We start from the raw sequence: 23,029 nt of genomic DNA on the forward strand, positions 1-23,029 counted from the left end.
GGGCGTGTCCACACATGATAGGGGAGGAGAGAGTGGGCCAATAAGCAGCAGGGGGCGCGTCTACTCATGATGGGGAGGAGAGAGAGTGAGCCAATCAGCAGTAGGGGGCGTGTCACTCATGATGGGGGAGGAGAGAGTGAGCCATTCAGCAGTAAGGGGCGTGTCACTCATGATGGGGGAGGAGAGAGTGAGCCATTCAGCAGTAGGGGGCGTGTCTAATCATGATGGGGGAGGAGAGAGAGTGAGCAAGTGATTAGAAAAAAGACTGTAGAAAGAGAGATGGCTGAGAGACATTACAAGTGAGAAAAGGTCAAAGGAATATCACTTGAAAAATAAGGGTTATGATCAGGCAAGAGCTTTAGGACCCGCGTTATTATGCTTTGCAGCGCTGGAGAGACCGAAGCAGGATGGCCTGAAAACAGATGCAGAGGTTGCATTGTTTCTGCTCCATACGTGAGTAACATCGGTTTTGCTGTTTCACAGAACCAAGATATGCTGTTGTTGTAATGTTAGCTATGGTAACTGGACAGTTTTGAGTGTTATTGTTTGTCTGGAGCTGCTGGCGACCAACAACCAACTCTTGCTTGTCTGTACTCGTGTGTGTGTTAATTGTTTGTTCTTCCTTGTTGTTCATTCGTCATCTTCGCTTTATTCTTCACTAAACATTATTTCGCAACACTTCAGCTATTATAAAGAGACATCCACTCTTGCATTGCGTGTTCGTGCATTTTGGGGGCGGAGCAGTGAAGGAAGAGGTGTGTTTGTTTGGGCTGATTTCTCAGAAATCGCTTACTGCTCCTTTAACATGGAACAGGCCTCACGCAGTGAACAAAACCTTTAATAATGATGTCGCAGAAAAAGTCAGAGGCAGGTCACGCTTTTACTTTATTCAATTACCCAAAACACAGATCAATGACTTGTTGGGTGTATATAAATAAAGATCACCAAAGTAAATAAATTAATCCGGTGCATTTTTTTTAATACAAAAAGACTTTTTGCAAAACTGTACAAATATCCTTTCTTTTTTTTTTTTTTTTTTTAATTGGGTGTATGAAAGAAGAAATAAGAGAGCTGAGAGTTACAGGTAAAAGATTTCTAAAGGTGAAGTGAGTCATTTTTTACATGTTAAATTATTTCTGGTATCCTCGTTTAATATGCAAACTATAAATTAATAATTCATAGCTTGATTCCCCCCCAAAAGTGTAAAGATTGTAGATCTTTTCTTGCTCAGTTTCTTTGAAAATCCCATTGGCTAAACCAATTTCGTGAGTTTGGGGGTGGGGCTTTCTGTTTGTCTGACCAATAGCAGACGTTTGGGAAACATGTTTAAAATTATTGTTGATGCAGTTCCCCAGTCATATAAAAATTGCACACTTCACCTTTAAGGAATGTTTAAGGGTGTAAATGTGTATCTTAGCATGTGAAGCATGGTGCTCTTACAACAGAGACAGTAACTGTACGTAGCACAGAATGTGGCAGAGGCTGGACCTGGTGCCGGGATGTAAAGGCTGAGGGGGCATCAGACAGATTAGATTTCACAGTTAATGTTACAAACATTAATTTTCATCCGTTTGGAGTGCAACTAGGTGGAGAGTTTACACTCATCTGATTAAAGTACACAGTTTGTATACACAGCTTACTTACAGTACCAAACAATTAGTCAAAGTAAACACAAAGTTTAAAAAAATGTGAATCAAAGCAAAACTTAAAAAAAAAAAAAAAAAAAAAAAATCTGAAAAATAGACAAACCAATTTAACAGAGCTCAATAAAATGTAGTGCACAAAACTTGGCCTATGGTACAGCACATACATCCAATTGACATGCTCATGATCCTCAGTTTAGAAAAACTGACACACAAAATCATTTATAGTCGAACCTCAAATCTGTACATGAATCTGTGAACATCACTTTATTTTAGCTGCCTGAAACACCAAACCATTTGTTTAAAATGTACTTTCTCTATACATTTTCCAGATCTAGAATGATTCAGTTGTGCATGTTCTTCCAAAAGAAAATAATGTTTGTCTTAAAGAGGACCTATTATGCTTTTTTACATTTTCAACTTTCTTTTCGTGTAATGTTGCTGTTGCTGCAAAGTTAAAAAGCACAGTCACTCCAGAGGGAGTTATTCTCTATATCAGTAACACTGTTTCTGAACTCCCCGAAATGCCTCCATTGCAGTCTTGAGTTTCTTCCAGGAATGAGCACATTCACAATATATTTCCCGCCCAAGGCATACGCAAAATAAAGGGACGAAGCGTGGTTGAATTAATTAGTAGTGTGTTAAAACTCACGGCTATGGTAAGGGACGTGACATTTCTGAAACACACTCCAAGCTTTTGACCAATCACAACACACTAATCCAGCCGACCAATCAGAGCACACCGAGCTTTCAGAAGGAGGGGCTTCATAGAGACAGGAACTAAACAGAGCGTTACTGACAGAAAATAATGTGTTTTTTAACATTCAGGAATGAAAACCTATTCTAGTAGATCCCAAAAACAAATTCAAGACTTTGTAACAGGGCATAATAGGTCCTCTTTAATCTTTCTTCAAAATGTTCAATTTAGCTCCACTACCGAAATGACTTTCCTTTTGAGCTCTCCTCACCCAGGCAGTGCAGGCTATTGGTTAATGTTAACCAATCATCAAATAGCTCAAATAACTTTAAACGTTTAAATCGCACTGTACTACAAGGCATCCAGTGCTGTTTGCAAAGAGCAGGAATGATTTCATTGCAAGGTCCTTTCACAACATCATCAATATAAAATGACAGCCAAAGGTTTTACACACTTGCTAATGAGGGTTGTGCAAAATTCAGAATGGGTTCCCTTTCAATTTACAAATGTGAATTTAAACTGAATTGGCTACACCCCACAAGATAGATCTATCTATCTATCTATCTATCTATCTATCTATCTATCTATCTATCTATCTATCTATCTATCTATCTATCTATCTATCTATCTATCTATCTATCTATCTATCTATCCATCCATCCATCCATCCATCCATCCATCCATTCATCCATCCATCCATCCATCCATCCATCCATCCATCCATCCATCCATTCAACCAACATTTGAAGCTTTCTTTACAGACGTTGCTTTTCTAGTTACAAATTACCATAGTTACTTGAGTTTCTTTGAATTTCAATCACTTCCTCAATTCAAATTCGGGAATCGAATTGTAAATTAAATGCCATTTTCAATTCAGTTCTGTATGGTGCACAACCCTGTTAGTAACACATGGTGAAAAGGTCATTCACTATACAAGAAAGAAACTAGCTGACCTTCAGTTACTGCATTTTTGAAAACCTTCACAAAAATAGCAACAACAATACAGATGTTGTCTTTATTGTTCTGTTGACGTCATGGGATGCAATTCTTGCTTTTCTCTCCTCAGAAACGAAGAATCCAATCCGTCTTTGATGACAAACTGTAAGAATGTCTAGTGTCTGAAAGTGCTGTGTTGTGTCTGGGGCGACAGTAATGAAAATGACGGCTCACGTCAGACTGTGAATTACATCTAGCTGGTGGAGAAATCAAAAACTGGACATTAAATATGAAAAAGAATGCTGTGGTCGAGTTTTTGTGTGTATGTCATTAAACATCACAATTCTTTACGATGCATCCAAACGTTATTATAAGAGCTGGTATCAAGAACGTGTCCAAGTTTAGAAGTCTTTCCCTAAGGGAATTCTTGATGTGCACTTATATGGTCCAGATATCTGATGCTGATGAGATTGTCCCAAGTGCATAGTGAACATGACTCAAAGACAACCAATAGATACTCCATGTGATGAATATAAAAACTTAATCAGTACTATGAACAAAATAGAAAAAAAAAATAGACATGCCTTTAACCAAAAGAAGAATAAAACTGTGCATGTATTTACATATGACTTGAAATATCTGCAGTAAAAATCAAGTTCTGCATTTCAGCCAAAAGCTGATCAAGACTTCTTCATCGGTTCCCGAGGAAATAGGTCAGGTTGAGGTTTGAGGTCTTCCACCCAAAAAATCCGTTCGAATCCTCCACCCACAGTCCAAACAAACCCTCTGGCAAGAGTGAGACGCCTACCTGTGACTTCTGGCGTTCGAGATCTTCGAGCAGGTTCTCTAAAAGTGCTTCACGTTGTTTGTTTGAGCGGTTTGTGGAGGCCCTATGGGCAGCATGGAGGATGATGGAGGATGAAGGGTTGGAGGTGAGGAAATCTAGACCTGCGTGGAGTAGGAGCGGTGCAGAGTGGAGGAGTGTCCTGCGGAGTGGGCGGCGCAGTGGCGCGCGTGCTGGGACGGCTGGTCTAGACTTCGCTGGAAATGGAGCGAGACGGTATGAGGACATCGGGGGGGACGGGGAACCGATGAGGCTGATGGTCATGTGATCTCAGTGAATGAAGATCCCCTTGGAGTCTGTAAGGGGGGAGAGAGAGAGTGTGTGAAGGGAGAGAGAGAGAGAGAGAGAGTGAGAGTGAGAGAGAGAGAGAGAGAGAGAGAGAGGGAAAGAGAAAGGATGAGAAACCAAGACTGGAAGGTGGAAACTGCGGAAATTAAAATTAAGTGATGCACCGAAATGTATTTTTAACCAAAACACTGAGACCAAATTTAAAGCAGAAAACCCTAACATTTTTACTAAGAGAATTATGTTTCTACTCCAGTTTGTTAATGAAATATAAACATTTAAATGGTGTCCGTAATAAAAACTGTTTTTTATGACAGATTTATTCAGACATTAAATAATGAAAACATCACAGGTTAAGTATAATAAAAAAGTATTATAGTGCATATATTTATTAAAATGCTCCTTTCTATAGTCATTTTCAGCTAACTATCGAGTTTATGTTAATTGAATGGCTTTTCTGAGGTAAATGTAATGCTGCAGGATATATTGTTCACAAGCTGATTTATAGGCACTGATTGAGTGATTAAATAAGACATGATGAGGTACTTTGGTTGTACCGTTTCTTTCAACATACCTTCTGATGTTCATTCATGTTTATTTTGTTCTATAACTAGTAATAAAGAGAAAGAGGTGATTGGTTCGCTTGCTGCTTGAACTGAGGTGGCTGCGATCTGTCAGGCCACATTAAGAGCGTCAGAACGACAGTTTTATTGTTGGAGTTTCATTATAAAACTGACGGAATCTGAAAGCTGAGACTTTCGCTGGATCCGAAATCGCATACTGTATATGTACTACATTTGGTTTGAAACTTACTTCACGACCATTAAAAAAAAGTGCGTTCTACAGTATCTACATAGTAGGAATGTGTGTTGTCACTGTCATGTGACCCACTAGTGTCAGTTGCGTCGCTTCACTGCGTTCATTTCAAATTAAAAAAGTAACAAAGCACAAAGCTTATATTGGCACCACACTAGTGTCCACACAGCTGACATGTTTACCTGTTGTAGCTTATCCAAGTTTTGTGCACAAAATAGACTCTGACACAGTTAAAACGCATAATTGGAGAAGCGCCAATTGAACGTCACTCTTTCGGCCAGAAATTTTCGGTTCATCACTAAACAAAATATAAGACTGAGGGAGAAAAGGGATGACTGAATGGTCGATGTGACAAAGAGAGGAAAAAAAAGTCAAAGCAGTTTCAAAAGTGAGGAGGATGAGGGTGGCCTACGAAGGGAAACTCACACTGTCGTAATGTTTCACATCTAATTGCCTTCCGCCTTTGACATTCCACATGCTACACAGTCCACTTTCTAGAGACGCTAAATTTCCATCAGCCCATTGAGGAATCAATGAGTTAATGGCCCTAAACATTTTGTTGCTTGTCAGATACTCTATTATAAAAGTGATAGCAACGTCTCTTCAGGACAAAGAGCAGAACAATCCTCCAGAGCGTCAGTGGGTTTTGCAGGGTTGGTGTTTGGGTTGTGCAGGTTGGTCATGCTACTAAAGGGAGAAGGAGGGCTGGGTGGGTTGAGGGAGTCACATTAGGGTCCACTGGGTCAAAAAACAGAAGGAGAGGGTGGGGCGTAATCCATCCCCCTTATGTGTGCAGTCCTGCCACTAACCCACTCCCACCCCTTACCTGAGTGCCACTTAACTTTTCAAGTGGACTCTCTACGCAGGGCAGCGCCATCATGGGCATGCCCAGCACTGACTCCGGACGCTGGGGTCGCGCTGGTGGGGGTGGGGGCTTTGCCTGCTGGAAGTTGTTGATCACGCACGTTACCTAGAGAGAGAGAGAGAGAGAGAGAGAAAGAGAGAGAGAGTAGAGCGAAGGAAGATAGAGATGGAATAAAGAGAAGAAGGTGTGATGGAGAGAGGGGTCACTTGGGCCCTGTTTACACCTGGTATTAAGATGTGTTTTGGTCGATCGGATCACAAGTGGACGACGCTAAATACAGGTGTAAACGGGGTCTAAAACGTTTTGAGCTTGTCCACTTTCGACCACTTCCGAGGTAGTTGAAAACACATTCGACCGGATTGCTTTAGTAGAGTAGATGCTCATGGGGTTGAATGTGTTCAAACAGCCTCAAAAGACGCCTGCTCTCCACCTACTGATCTAAAGCGTAAAAAATATGGGAATATGGGCTAGCCAGAAAGGATTTAAACTTTGTCGGCTGAAGACCCAAGTTTGGTTTGAAGATGAAAAACATACCAATCTCAATGTTCTCTCACCATTCATGATTTCTAACAACAAACTCATAGCGTTCGGCTGATCTTGAGGCTTTCAGAGCAGAAACGAAAAGTTGCTGCTGCTCTCCATATGTTTTTCTGTCGTCTCCGGCCGCGTTCATATGTGAATTGCATGAGCTTATTTTGTCCATTCGATTGAAAGATCTGAAAAAGCCCATACATTTACCTGCCCATAGACTCTCCACTCAAAGAAATCAGGACAGAAGTGGTTTAAAGTGGACAAAAGAGACGGATTAAAACACCAGGTGTAAACGAGAATGTGCCTCCCTCATCTACTTGTGATCCGATCGACCAAAACGAATGTTAATACCAGATGTAAACAGGGCCTTATCAATATTTTGTAGAAATTTGCAAGTTGTCTTAACCACAAGCAGGTTTGATGACGCATCTAAAGTGATACTGAAACTCTGAATTATGAACACCTGGTTATACACTACCGTTCAAAAGTAGGGGTTGCTAAGATTTTTTTTGTTTAAAAAGTTTTTAGAATTAAAGTAATTTGAAATAGAATTATAAATGTATGTACTGTCATTTTTGATCAATTTAAAGTCCTCTTGTGGACTTCTTGTAAAACTTACTGACCTCAAACTTTTAAACTGTAGTGTATATGCATTCATTTATATATGCATTTTATATATAAACTGCATACATGCGTGCAATTATCTTGTAATTTCAGTATTAATTTATCCCACTACACAAACTCTCACCAGGAAGACAGCGATGGCTCCGCCAGTGAAGTATCCAGCGAGGACGTCGGCCCAGTGGTTGCGGTATTCAGCCACTCTGACCACACCCACCAACATGGCCAGACACAGCAGAGTCAGACTGAGCGTGGGTTTGGTCAGACGCGTCCCTTTAGTCCTGAACACCAGCGTCACGTACATCTGCAAGCACAGGCAGACAGTGGTGACTGATACAATTACACACACACACGCGCACACACACACACACACACACACACACACACACACACACACACACACACACGTCTGGTTCACTATCTTTGTGGGGACTCTCCATAGGCGTAATGGTTTTTATCCTGTTCAAACTGTATATTCTCCCCCCTTACACTAACTCTACCCCTTAACCTTTACTGTCACTTTTGATCAATTTAATGCATTCTTGCTGAATAAAAGTATTAATTTCTTTCAGGCAGATAGAGGACTAAAAAACAATATTAATAAATAATATTTAAAAATAATATTAATAACAGTAGTTTTAATAATATGAAGATACTAATATACTAATTTAAATGTAAATATATGGTTGAAAATGTTATTTATACCACCATTAAGGTCCTATATAGCACTTTCAAAGCATGGTTCTTTATGGAACCTTATAAAAAAGGGTTCTGCTATTGTTACAAGCCAAATAACCCTAATTTGGTACTGTTTAGAACCATTTTTAAGAGTGTACATACACATATTATATATATAACCTCGGCCATCTGGTCACGTTCAGAAAATCCAATCATATTTATCTTAATTTGCAGTTTATTAACACTTTATTTGTCTAAAGGAAAGTTTAAAACCTTACAGAAATGGTCTTTAAAGGTAAAAGGCACCTGTTTCACAGAATGACACTGATGCAGGTGTGATTCCTGACACTTAACACCAAGACTTTCTTGTCTGACCAGATTCACCAGAAGGAACATGTCCAACCAGTTTCTCCATTTTTTGCTGGTGACATGGCCATACTGGTGCACCAGCCAGACCAGTGTTAACTACCATAAATCAGCTGGAAAAACACTGACATTCATAGTGGTGTGACCGTGAACTGCTTTTTCCAGCAATTACTTTTGTGTCCTGGAGTTTGTGAGATTGCGTATAAATCCAAAGATTTACAGCTGCTGAACTCTATGGTTTGTCTGTCAGTACGAGTAATTTCAGATTCAGTCACTAAATCACTCAAATAATAAAGTAGATCTAGGTTCATTACACTCACCACGGTATACACTGCAGAGTAAACACTGAGGGCCGCGTCTTTGGAGGGAAAGGATTTGCGTGCAGATGCGACTATGAGAGGGTTCCCTGTGCAGGCTTTGCGCTCAGTGATGTACTGTAAGTTGGAATGGCATCCCAGTGCTGTGTAGTTCGGTCTGCACGCTGACAGGAAGTGAGGCGTCTGGTTTCCTGTCACCACCTGTCCAGCATTGGCAAAGATGGTGGTGGTGAACACGCCGAAGGTATAGACACCTGAGTGAGAGAACACAGATGAAAGGCATCAGAAACGCATGCGAAAACATGTAAAAATTAAGACTGCTGATGAATTGGAGAGCATAGGCCAATTGCATAACATAGCCACTGTGTTATGAACTAGTCTAGCAGACCAACTAGCAGTTAGGGGTAGTTAGTCTTTCTTGAATCCGATCAATGTACCTTTTTATGAAACTGACTTTTTATATGATAAATAATATGATAAACAAATTGTATTATACTAACTTGTAAGAATAGTCAGAGTTTATGCAGCTGGCCGATATTATATTGAATATTGAAAATATAAATCACATAAAATATATGTATAATATTAGCCTCCATATTTATTACTGGTCATAAAATAAAACAACTTATTAATCTTGTCCATTATATGTGTTATTGGTTAAAATAAAAAATAAATAAAAAAACTCAATAATATTGTCCATCATATTAATTATTGGTCATAATATATATATATATTTTTTTTACAATATTGCCAATTATATTTGATTATTGGTCATAAATATTTATTTTGTTTAAAAAGTAAAATAGTAACAGTCGTGTCCCACCGTGTGACACTTCATCTGAAATTATCCTAAAAAATCATTTTTCTAATTCTAATTCTAGTTTCTTATTAACTTTAATTAATTGATAAATAACCTGTAATATTTCTATTTTAAACAAAAAACTGAAAACTGAAAACTTGGTATTCAGTTACAGCACTTAAAAATATATATTTACAGTACATGCATTATCTTATATTTTCACCTAAAGAAATCTTGATGTTGATGAAAAATGCTCATTAAACACAAACTGCATAAAAATAAAGGTTCTTTATTAGCATTTGAAGAACCTTTAACATCCATGGTACCATCCAAAACTGTTCACTAAAAAGTTCTTTAGGGAACCAAAATGTTTCTCGCTATCAAAACACCTTTTGGAACCTTTATTTTTAAGATTGTATGATGATGACTTTAAAGGTTGTATCAGTGATTTCAGGCCCAAAAAAAGAGATCACATTCATCTAATCTTTCCTAACGATCCGCTAGCTGCCCGCCCCATAAGCATGCCGTCAAAAACACGCGTCTCTGTAGGCAGCCTAGGCTCTGAGATCTGCACACAAAAACAAATGGTTTCACCAACCACTCAAAACCAAAACAAATAGTGTTCCAACCAATCACCGACAGGGGGAGGGTGTTGTGAGGTTTTGTGCTCGTGCACGGCTGCATGCGAAGTCGAGCTGAAGAAGAAGCTGGCTCAAAACCTCACAACACCCTCCCCCTGTCAGTGATTGGTTGGAACACTATTTGTTTTGGTTTTGAGTGGTTGGTGAAACCATTTGTTTTTGTGTGCAGATCTCAGAGCCTAGGCTGCCTTTAGAGACGCGTTTTTTTGACGGCATGCTTATGGGGCGGGCAGCTAGCGGATCGTTAGGAAAGATTAGATGAATGTGATAAAAAAAAAATTGGGGCCTGAAATCACTGATACAACCTTTAATATCATAATTTGTAGCATTAAAATGGCTTTTATACCTATAATGAACAACTATATTTTCTCCAATTCCCTAAATGTCCTGACCCTCATCCTAAAAGGTTCACTGTTAGTTCTTCTTCACTGAGTGTACCTAGGAAGCGTATGATGCGTCTCAGCAGGGGGTTGAAGTAACAGCAGTCGGCGGTGACTATAGTCTTCTCCTGCGCGCCCTCTGACCTCATGAAAAACGCCATCACCTCGCCAGCCAGGATCTGAAGAGGAAAACACACGAATGAATCAAACAGTAGACTTGCTTTAGCCCACCAGAACATCCTCCACCCCATTTGTTTTGACATCATTGTAGCTTCGTAGCTCCATTTGGTTGAAATCCGAGTGCAGGGAAACATGCGCATACTCTTTCTAAGCAGGCATTTTCTGCCTCCATAAGAATTTGAATCATGAGTTGCTAATAGTCCCTCATCTTCACTGTTCTCAAATGCCAACACCAGAACCTCATTATTTCTGATCTCCCTGGTAACGGTTGAGAAGAGTAACAGCTCATCAACGTGACTAATTCTGCTTAGCAATGTAAGAGCTACGCTTATATCAGTTCTCTGTTTAATACTGTATGTCTCCTCTGCAATGCAAACAGTAAAAGCTAATTTATTATTCATAATTATAATAACACAGCTCAATTCTGATTGGTCAATAATGTCATTCTGTGTTTAAAAACTATGAACAAAAGTATGCAAGGTAAAAGAAAATACAGCCCATATTACACCTGCTATGAGAATAAGGTTTGTGTCGACCACATGTGTTTAGTGCAGTGAAGTATTGGCTGATGAAACCATCAAAATGCAAAAGACTTTTATAAGACAAACATAAACCATAGAAGAGATTGGGAAAGAAAACGTGTTGTGAAAATTAGGGATGTCTAAAATATCGGAGACATATTTGTATATAAATAACTTGTATATAAACAATTTGTATATAAGTAACACTAAAAGTCAAGTTAAAAATGGAGTCATTTTTTGAAATTAAGTAATTTATGGAAATTTTACTACATTTAAATTTGTTATTTTAAGAGCATTCACGTTTTAAGAACATCTACTTGGGAACAATAAACCTTTTAAAAATAAATAAAATACTCAAATGATAAAAAAAAGAGTAACACTGAAAGCCATATTGAAAAAAAAATTAATGTAATGGGATGCATGAGATCATAAAAAAAATAATAATAAAATAAAAAATAATAATAATCAATAAAGTGAGTAATACTAAAAGTCCTCTTAAATATTTGCATGTTGTTGAGATTATGCAATTCGTCCAAATATTACTAACTTCAATTTTTGATTTAAAGTGCATTAACATTTAAAAACCTTTACTTGTGATGCATCCTGAATCATAATCACTCATGTTTGTTCGTTGGCCAGAGGAGAACTGGCCCCCGACTGAGCCTGCTTTCTCCCAAGGTTTTTTATTTGTCTCCATTCTGTCACCTGATGGAGTTTGGGTTCCCTGCCACTGTCGCCTCTGGCTTGCTTAGTTGGCGACACTTAATATTCAACAATATTCCTGATCTGACTTTACTGACGCTGTTGTATGAGAACTGAACTGAGCTGGACAATGACATCTGTTTTCTCCAAAGCTGCTTTATAGATGGACTGAACTAATTTAACAATTGATGATCTTGAAAACAGAACTGAATAAACTCTGAACAACAATCGAAATGCATCATTTTCCTGTTTATCACAGTAAATATGCTTTGAAACACTGAACGAAACATCTGAACCATACTGGTATACAAGCACGTCCCTGGTGGCAGAAGAACAGGAGACCATAAACACAGACATCAAATCCATGAGCTTAAACTGGAAGAGACAGACAGATACGTCAGGGATGAGACAGTGAGGGACAGGAACTTAGAGTTCACCTCACACATTTCCCAGTTTAGCACCTGACCGCTGACACACACTGACATCAGTGAGGGAATGACCAACAGTCAGTCCATGTGACTCATGCAGCAAGAGAAAGTTTGGAGGGCTTGGAACGATATCATCGTAAGGGTGACCGATTTTCATTTTTGGGTGAACTGCGATGTTGTTGTGGTTGTGCATCTAATATAGTGTGTTTGTGAGAGTGTGAACATCAGTTGAAGTGTGAATAACGCACCATTAGATGAGATAAAGCCGAGTTTCTAGATCCTTCTATCAGCTTTTAGAGCCTGTCATGGGCGATTAGGCTTGTGGCTCATGTTTCTCATATTATATTTCTCATATTATAAAGCAGATCTCAACACCACAACGGCTCCCAACTGAGGGCAGGAAAGTGTCACCGGCAGGATATGATGTCTGATTCCCACCATATAATCATTTGATACTATAGTAAATTATATGAGATCAAAGCACAGAAAAGAAAATCCTCAAAAATAATTCAAATGGAAAACTCAAGATTTACATTTAGTTAACATTCATTAAGTCAACATGACATCAAAATTAACCCCATTTACTTTGTTTATACAAGTTTCTGTTTTTTTTTTTTACTGAATATCCTATTTATGGACAAAAACAACACAAAGTAATATATCATATTGCATAACTACATTTACATTTAGTCATTTAGCAGACGCTTTTGTCCAAAGCGACTTACAAATTAAGACTAAATTAAGTGAGTCATCGTGAAGAAGCAAGAAACAACGCAAGAAGTGCTCAAAATACGAAGTTCAGGCATTGGTCAGAGTAGCATAAGCCCGATAAGCGAGGATATAAAGGAAAAAGGAAAAAGCCTTTTTTTTAAAGGAATATAAAGGAAAAAGGAAAAAAACTTTTTTTTTTTTTTTTATGAGGTTAAGTGCTCACGGAAGAGAAGGGTTTTCAGATGTCTTTTGAAAGTTGTCAGGGATTCTGCATTCCGGATTAGGGTGGGAAGAGCGTTCCACCAGCATGGAACTGTGAATGAGAATGTTCTGGAAAGTAATTTTGTGGCTCTCTGTGATGGAACCACAAGACGTCGCTCGTTGAGATGGGTTGTGAATCAAAGACATCCGGATGTTTATTATTTAGGTAAACAGATGAAATTGGGAAGAGATTCCACAACACTAACATATAAACTAACATTCAAAAGTTTAATTTTTTTTTAATGTTTTTGAAAGAAGTCTCACCAAGGCTACATTTATTTGATCAAAAATACATAAGCAGTTATATTTAAAAAAATATAAAAAAACCCTGTTTTTTTCTGTGTGAATATATGTTAAAATGTAATTTATTCCTGTGATCAAAGCTGAATTTTCATCATCATTACTCCAGTCTTCAGTGTCATCCTTCAGAAATCATTTTTAATATCATAATTTGATGCTCAAGAAACATTTCTCTTCATTATTATCAATGCTGAAAACAGTTGTGCTGCTTCATATACCATGATACATTTTGTTTCAGGTTTCTTTGAAGAATATAATTATCCAATGAACAGCATTCATTTGAAATAAAAATATTTTTGTAACAATATAAATGTCTTTCTTTACTGTCACTTTTGATTAACTCAATGTGTCCTGGCTGAAGAAAAGTCTTAATTTCTTAAAAAAAAGAAAACTTTGTTATTTGATAGAAATTATTATGTAAAGATAATCCAAAATATGCATAAATAAATTCATCTGCATCATTTAAAAGCACCTTCTGTTCATCTCCTGAGCTCCACAACACAAAACCAGACAGTCAAGCGATGCTTTTTTTATTATGTGTGATGAAACCGAATGAAAGCCTAGAGGCCTGACACTGCAGCTTTACCCCGTTTCATCTTCGCTCTTATTGTGATGCAGAACAGACCATAAACGCACTCTTCCCTGAGGCTACGAGTGGACAGTCCTGCCACGACAGAGAGGTGCACAGTTCAGACATATGTGACCCTGGACCACGAAACCAGTCACATGTCGCACGGGTATATTTGTGGCAATAGCCAACAAAACATTGTATGGGTCAAAATTATTGATTTTTCTTTTATGCCAAAAATCATTAGGATATTAAGAAAAGATCATGATCCATGAAGATATTTTGTAAATTTTCTACCTAAAATATCTAAAAATTATATTTTTGTGAGTGGATGCAGCAAAATCGCCAACATAAATGTTCAATATTTAGATTTTTTTGCACCCTCAGATTCCAGATTTTCAAATAGTCGTATCTCGGCCAAATATTGTCCTATTCTAACAAACCATGCATCAATTGAAAGCTTATTTATTCAGATTTCATATGAAGTATAAATCTCAATTTAAGAAAATTGACCCATAAGACTGGTTTTGTGGTCCAGGGTCACATATGTTAAAATGCCAGTTCATTCCCCCCCTCGAGTAGCCAGTGCCATCTGCTCCGCTTTCTCAGGTGGCATCACTGTTCACCCTCCACACACTCCACACACTCTGGCCATCAAACGCTTATATTTAGACTGTTTTGATGCAGTTTACACCTTGAATCAGGCTGAAAGATAAAACTGCAATTTTATGTAGCTGATAAATTAAAGATGGCATGAAACAGAAAGTGCGATAGTTTTTTCTTTTCTATTGCGACTTATATTAGAGTGAAATAGCTTCTCAAACAAGAACAAATTTAGGGCGGGGCTTGATTTTGCCCTGTGGGAAATTATTAGATGGTTGTGGTTTGCTATTGGTGGATCTCATGTGAGTGACAGGTTGCCCCGCCCTCACACCAGTAAACACATCATCAGAGACCAGAAGAGATGTTAGAGGGAAGGGAAGTTATTTTTAATAAAGATTAATAATATCATAATATTTATAATAAATACTGCAATACTCAGAATTGTCAATATTGATGTCATGGAGATTTTAATCTCCAGTCCTAACAATCTAGTGACCTGTCTAATGCCTGAGCAGAGCACAAACATCCTCAAAATATTTATACCTCATAAATGAAAGCACAATACTGGAATTATCTGTTAAAACGGTTTAGGGAAGTATTATGGCCAACCAAGCAACTAAAAGGGTTTTTATAGACTATGAAATTTGATCATTTTGTGCTTTAAAAGAGACTTTAAACATACTTTAAACATAGCACACAAGTCATATGTAACACTTTTGTGGTGGTTTCATGTCACCTTTGTCATTTTTGAAGCTTGTGATAGATGAATATGTTAATTGTATGTGAAATACAGCAGCATGAACTTTTTCCTACACATTTCCTTCAGTGCTAAACAGAAGACAGAAGTCACAATAACAACAGCAACATGATCTGATCATGAGTTTAAATCATATAGTCTGCTATCAAATTCTCAGAAAACACGGGTTACCTACAACACCTACAGCTTTTGAAAATAACTTTTAGAGCAGCACATAATAAATTATTAATGGCTTCTTTTTGACATTCTTTCAACATTAGATTTTGGCTCTTTTGATCATACGGTGTAGAGAGAGCGTTTATCTCTGGCTTTCTTTCATCAGTCTCTATCACTCATGCTTACAGTCTCTTGATCTCACATTTCCTTCAAATTAATCATCACTGTGAACACTCTTTTATTCAGGTTTTTTCATTATTTGATGCAGTATATACACTTCTGCAGGCTAGAATTGACTAGAGAATGTGCAGAACCCTTTGATGAAATGACAACCTTTTTATCCCCGAAACAAAACTAACTTTAACTATTTTTATTATTGTTAATAATTTTGGCTGAAGAAATGGTAAATGGACTGCATTTATATAGCGCTTTCACAGACCCAATGGCCACCAAAGCGCTTTACAATATTGCCTCACATTCACCCATTCACTCACTCATTCATACACCGACGAAGAACATCTGGTTATGTGAAATCAAGGTAACTTCTGTTTGTCTATGTAAAAAGTACTTCTCTGACTGTGAAATGGAATATTCAATATATCACTACATGAGATGTTTTAGTCAGAAGATGGTGAAGATGAAAATGCTGCTAGTTTGATATGGCTGAATCCAGCTGCACTTCAGACCTCAGCGATGTTGGAAATATTGTATTTTCCCCAAATGTATTTTTCTACCCTGTGATGTAACATGTTCTTGTAAGACCAAACCATATTAAATGTTAATCTCACTGCCCTCAATATGAACTGCACAACATGTGTGAGTGTATTTGAATGAGAGTTTTTTTTTTTTATCTTTCCTTGGGAAAACAATTATTATAGACTATTTAGAAATAAAAGCTTCAGGGCTCTCAGTGTCCACTTTTCACAGGAGCGTTCACATCTAACCAGGAATCTCTAGAGTCAGACATGATAATTAGAAACTGAAGGTCTGTCTGTCAAACAGTTTCTCATCAGATTTTAGAAACTTAGAATTGGAGCCAATTCTACTCCAGAAGAGTGTCACACTTGAAAAGAGATGAGGAGAGTCAGACACACCACAGAGAGCTTGATGGGATTTGTGGCTGTACATTGAGTGACATCTCAGCCTCAGTGGTCAGAGCTTGAAGTCTCAGCGAGAATGTACAACAGGTGACAGAAAACACTCCATCAAATTCGGTGAGAGACGTGGTGAGAGATGTGGCACAGGAAGCCTAGTTTTTTCTTCTGATTTTTATGCTACACATTTTATTTTATCTTAGTGATGCTTTCTTGCTTTTTTGTTTGAATCTTGGTTATTTCCTTGTTGCATTTAATAATAGAAATAATTATTATTATTATTAATAGCTGTTGATTATTATTGCTGCCGCAGAGCAAGTATGGACTTGCTACTGGTAATAGATACACAGAGACGCTGCTGTGAACATGTAAGATATGCTGATAAATATACATAAATCCCATAGCAGATCTAGGCAGGTGGAGCTGGGGAGGTGGAGGGGTTCAGATGAACTCTGATACACAGTATAAATATTTAATGGCAACTGACCAATCAATTTCCTCAAATGAAGTGAGTTATCTCAGGTTTTAATTCAGTACATTATTAATAACAGTAACATACTGTAAAGATTACATTAAAGAACTGTAAATTCACAGCTGCTCTTGTTTTGCTGCTTTTACAGGTGTGCTGTATAATTTTACAGTATAATTGTAGTTTATGATTTACAGTACTCTTGTAAAATTTACAGGCTTACTGGCAACCAAAATTGCCAGTAAGTTGCTGTAAATTTTACAGTAAATTTTTAACAGTGTAGTTTATAGCAAACAATGAACCAGACTATGTAAATGTTAAGCAAGCAATCTCATTGGCTGCAGGATCAGCAGAAGCCAATCAGCTTGTGCCATGAGGTAATGATGTGATTTCTTGCAGACTGGATGTAAAGGACCGATCAGCCTGCGCTCTCTAGAGTTTCATAGATGATAATAATAGTAAATGCAACAAGAAAATAACTACTGATAAAGAGATTTAAATAATATTGTTTGGGTGAGACTGACCATTCCAACAGATCTAAAATGAAGCACTGATGTCTGTTTGTGTAGTCTGTGATGAAGAGAACGTGTCTTTAATGTCTTTAAGTTTAATGAAAGAGCTGGAGACTGATCTGGACGTCTCTTCTCTACAGGAACCGTGTCACTCAGCGCTACAGGAAGGCTCTCTGAAACGCCTGAATATGACTTTAGAGAGCTCAGGCCAACATGCTGACATATAAGCCATTAAAACTGGTGATGTCTGTGTTTGATGGTGATGACTGATGTCATGTCACCCATGGGCAGTGGTGTGTGTTTTTTGATGAACACTTCATTTCATCGGTTGTGGGTCATATGAGTCAAGGTCCTGTAAGTGATTTCTGCCGCACCAAATGAAGCTGCAAACTCTCAAACACTCCCTCGACTGCTGTTGTTCAACTTGGCAAGAATTAAAGACAGTACAGAACACATGCTATTATACCATAATGTTACAATTTTCATAATTTGAATTATATACACAACCAGTCAAAAGTTTTGGATCGGTAAGATTTTTAATGTTTTTAAAAGTCTCTTCTGCTCACCAAGGCTCCATTTACAAAATACTAAAAAACAGTAACATTGTGAAATATTATTACAATTTAAAACAACTTTTTCTATATGAATATACAGTAAAGTGTAATTTATTCCTGTGATCAAAGCTGTATTATCAGCATCATTACTCCAGTCTTCAGTGTCACATGATCCTTCAGAAATCATTCTAATATGATGATTTGATGCTCAAGAAACATTTCTGATTATTATCAATGTTGAAAACAGTTATTTACATGTTTATTTCAGGACTCTTCGATGAATAGAAAGTTCAAAAGAACAGCATTTATCTGAAATAGAAAGCTTTTGTAACACTAAACACTACCGTTCAAAGGTTTGGGGTCAGTATGAATTTTTCTTTTATTTTTTGGGGGAAATAAATTAAATAAATCAATAGTTTTATTAATCAAGGATGAATCAAAAGTTACAGTAAAGACATTTATAATGTTACAAAAGAGTCCATTTCAAATAAAAGCTGTTCTTTTGAACTTTCTATTGATCAAAGAATCCGAAAAAAAAATGTACACTACTTTTTTCAACATTGATAATAATAATGAATGTTTTTTTGATCATCAAATCCGCATATCAGGATGATTTCTGAAGGATCATGTGACACTGAAGACTGGAGTAATGATGCTGAAAATACAGCTTTGATCACAGGAACAAATTACATTTTAATATATATTCATATAGAAAACAGTTATTTTAAATTGTCATAATATTTAACAATATTACAGTTTTTGTATTTTTAATCAAATAAATGCAGCCTAGATGAGCAGAAGAGACTTTTTTTAAAAACATTAAAAATCTTACCGATCCAAAACTTTTGCTTTGTCAAAGTAGCCGGAGCAACTTTTCCCTATTTACGGATATGACGAGACACGCACGGGCGAATGACGCATATATGAAACCCATCCCGTCAGGTCTAAAATATAAATACCTATAGGCTTTCATCAATGAGTCCTAAAAAACATTATCAGTTTCCACCAAAATATGAAGCAGCACAACTGTTTTCAACACTGATAATAATCAGAATTGCTCAGTTTCTTGAGGATCAAATCATCATGACTGATTTCTGAAGGATCATGTGACACTGAAGACTGGAGTAATGACGCTGAAAATCCAGTTTTTGTAATAATATTTCACAATATCACTTGTTTTTGAGTTTTGTAGTGTATTTTATGCATGATATTCCCCCATAATAAAATCTGGGTGACCGTGTCACTCTGTTTTGGACAGAAAGTGACTCTGTCCCGATGGGCAAAAGCACCAGATGTCGCACATTTCATTCCCTTTCTCATTCTCAATCAATCATTGCCTCTGCCGGCCATCATAACATCTCTAAATGACTCTCTTGCGCGTGTTTCAATCCCACTATGCCTTGCTTGATTTCTTGTACTTTCCCTTATTTATGAATCTAACAGAAGTTGTCTTCCATTTCAAACACCTTCTCATGCGTCTCTCGGCCTCGTCTTCACTTGGCTGTACTTTATGTGTGAGTGTGTTTTGGCTCTGGCAGCTCATGCCAGTACACTCGTACATGAAGCTCGTACTCCAGGCTTCAGATCGACTGCTGGCTCATACACTCGCTCAGAAACACATGCCCACATGTACCACACGTGGCTCTGACAGACTCGGAAAAAGGAGGGAGGCAGATCCGTGTGGTCCCACAATCTGTTGCCTCCGCTTCACAACGTGGCAGGGAGACACCAGTAAAACCAGCACCTACAAACCATCACATCCAGTTATAGCTGCGGTCTACTGTTGTTCAGAGGTTGCTCTAATTCTGTTGCACCAATCTTACATTTAAGCTATATAATTATTATTTTTTATCCTGGTTTTAATTTACATTTAAGATAGACAAAATGTAATCCTGTTGCTCCATTACTTTAAACTCTTATTTAAATCTCAGTTAGGGATTAACTTTAAACTTTTTTCAAAACTACCGTTTTCAAAAACTTGCACTTTGAAACTCTTTTACAAAAGTTTGCATAAAAAGTTTAGCATTTTTAGTTGAAAACGGTATCTTGTAAACGGCACCTGAATGTCCCCCTTTAAAACACTTGGGTAAATCTCATGAAAACCTGTCCAGACACAAAATGAAAACGTGTGAACACGCTCATCAGCGACTTTCAAAATGAGTTCGCTTTCATTCAAGCCTTTTTACACACATTGTGCTTCTCATTAAATAAAAATAAAATGCTTTAAAAAATCTCTAATTTCAAAAAAAATGTAAATATTATTGTAATGACATCAATTTCAAACTCTTATTTCTAAAATATAAAAAGTCTTATTACTAAAATATGCCCAGATGTTTTCTAAATTTTCTAAATCATAAAAGAAAAAAAAGAAAATGCTTATTTTTTTAACATTGTGTTATTATTGTCATGTCAACACTTTACTGTCAAATTAAAACAATACATGTTTAAATACAATTAGGCTACAATAATAAAATAATATTATTTAACATTTTAAATTTATTTCATAAATATTTTACTATTTAAATAATATATTATTATATATTAAAGTAGGCAATTTCTGCAATTTTGCCAATTGACGTGTGATGTCTGCGCGAGCAGATGTACGGAGGTATGGAAATTCATACATTGACAGTCAGGTACGACATCCTATCATTGCATTCGGACCGAATGCAATGATTGGACGAACATTGTTTTGGTCCCGAGACTTCCACAGAAGACATATGTACATGTTTTAATATTTAGACCACTTCTATTATTGATTGTTTTTAGGACATGCAAAGAGTTTCAACCAGAATAACAAAACGTGCTTATGAAAAAAAAAAGTCCTATACCCTACCTTTAATATATGATTTTTTCCCCACATTATGGTAATAATAATTTAATATTTTTTTCCATTTTTGATATATCAGAGGGTTGGGTTAGGAAAATAATGTCACATACAAAATGATTAGTCCTAAAATAACCTTCATTACATAATAAAGCCTGTTTTGTACATTTTTGAATTCTGGATTCTCTCTCACACACACAAAATCACATTACATGTAGGCGTATAGCTCACATATATATCCAGATAATGAATGATGATTCATCCTTTATCACTCAAACTAAAGTTGAGTCTCACTTCTACCCACAAGCACACAGAGGAATGAAGGGAAGACAGAGGCTACTCACGATCATAGTAGGAATCGCAGCGACCAGAGAGTAGATGAGCACCGGCGGTACGTTACTTCTTTCGTCCGGTCCAGGGTACGGTTTGGAGAACGTCTTATCGAAGCAGAAGAATCCCTGGATGTGTACGGGAAAGGTGTCCGTGTACTCGAAGTAGTACGCCAGGAGAACGGTTCCTGCCATGATCACGAGCTGAAAATAGAACATGATCCACGCTTTACAACCAGAGATGAAGACGCTCCGCCACAGCCTGTGTGTCAGCCCACAGTCACAGAGACACACACACTCACTCCGGTGTCGTGATACTGAGAACGTTACACGCTGTTCTACCAGGAAAGCTTCACAGAACGAGCGAGGAGAGAGTGGAAAGCGGGGAAAGATGTGGAGAGAAACAGCGGGGAGGGACAGCGTGAATTTGAGCCTGAGCACACACAAATTGGCTCACGGTGTGTGTGTCCGTGTGTTCACGTCCGTGACATTTTGGATGTGTGTGAAACACAACGAGGGTGTGAACTCGCTCATTAGCGACTTTCAAAATGAGTTTGCTTTCATTCAAGCCTTTTTACACACTACTGTATGCTTCTCATTAAACCTTTATAACACAAATTCAGATTTAAATGCATTATAAATATATATATATATATATATATATATATATATATATATATATATATATATATATATATATATATATATATATAATGCATTTAAATCTGAATATATATATCAGGTTTGCTGTGCTTGTTTGGCTGCATGATTTGGCCAAACATTTTGTGATTATAATATTTCAATATGTCTATAAAATAATAATAATAATAAATAAAAAATCTAAAATTACTCAATAAGTAGGCTAATAATAAATATTATAATATAAAATATCAAAATATTATAAATGCTATTGTAATATTTCTCATTATTTTATTAAATAATATGAAAATAATATAAAATATTCTAACTACTATTGTAATATTTTTCCATTATTTTTATTTAAAAATATGAAAATATGAAATAAATATAAAAAATATGTTTGAATGAAATGCATAATAAAATAAAATTAAAATAAAATATTTAAAATACTATTGTAATATTTCAAATTATTTCAGTAAATAATATGAAAACAATATTACAATTTTAAATAAAATATTCAAAATATTGTGATATTTCACATTATTTGTATTAAATAATCTGAAAATAGTAAATAAACAATTTAATGTTTATTAAAATAAACACACACACACGGACATAATGTTTGAATGAAATGCATAATGAAATTGAATTGAACTGAATGAAAATGAAAAGAAAATGAAAATATTATAAATACTATTGTAATATTTCACATTATTTTATTAACTAATATGAAAATAATATGAATATATTTAATAAAAAATATAATTTTAGTATTATAGTTAAATTATTATAAAATATTTATTCTGAATGAAATGCATAACAAAACGAAAATGAAAAGAAAAATAAAGTGCTTAAAAATAAGAATTTGTTGTTGGTAAATGGTTGACATGACTCTAATGTCATGTAAAAATAAATTAAAAATCTTATAATCTTTATATTAATTTAGAAAATTTAGAAAACATCTGGACATATTTTAGTAATAAGAATTTGGCAGCAAAC

General features: G+C 36.5%; 1 protein-coding gene across 3 annotated transcripts in view; it reads right to left on the reverse strand.

Annotated features, from left to right (window-relative positions):
- Nucleotides 1-3,103: 3,103 nt before the first annotated feature.
- The window catches only part of plppr2a (phospholipid phosphatase related 2a), a 35,613-nt gene continuing 15,687 nt past the window's right edge, over nt 3,104-23,029 (reverse strand). The window contains exons 3-8 of one of the 3 annotated variants that reach the window (XM_079870821.1): nt 21,407-21,595; nt 10,478-10,598; nt 8,603-8,853; nt 7,366-7,542; nt 6,064-6,191; nt 3,104-4,416 (exon numbers count right to left, since the gene is read on the reverse strand). In XM_079870821.1, coding sequence (XP_079726947.1) covers nt 4,308-4,416; nt 6,064-6,191; nt 7,366-7,542; nt 8,603-8,853; nt 10,478-10,598; nt 21,407-21,595 — 975 coding nt within the window. In that variant the 3' untranslated portion in view covers nt 3,104-4,307. Of the gene's footprint in view, nt 4,417-5,647; nt 6,192-7,365; nt 7,543-8,602; nt 8,854-10,477; nt 10,599-21,406; nt 21,596-23,029 lie in introns of all 3 variants that reach the window. The other 2 variants (XM_079870822.1, XR_013821211.1) reach the window with 2 other exon arrangements.

Source organism: Squalius cephalus (assembly GCF_949319135.1).
Source record: "Squalius cephalus genome assembly, chromosome: 1".
Lineage (NCBI taxonomy): Eukaryota > Metazoa > Chordata > Actinopteri > Cypriniformes > Leuciscidae > Squalius > Squalius cephalus.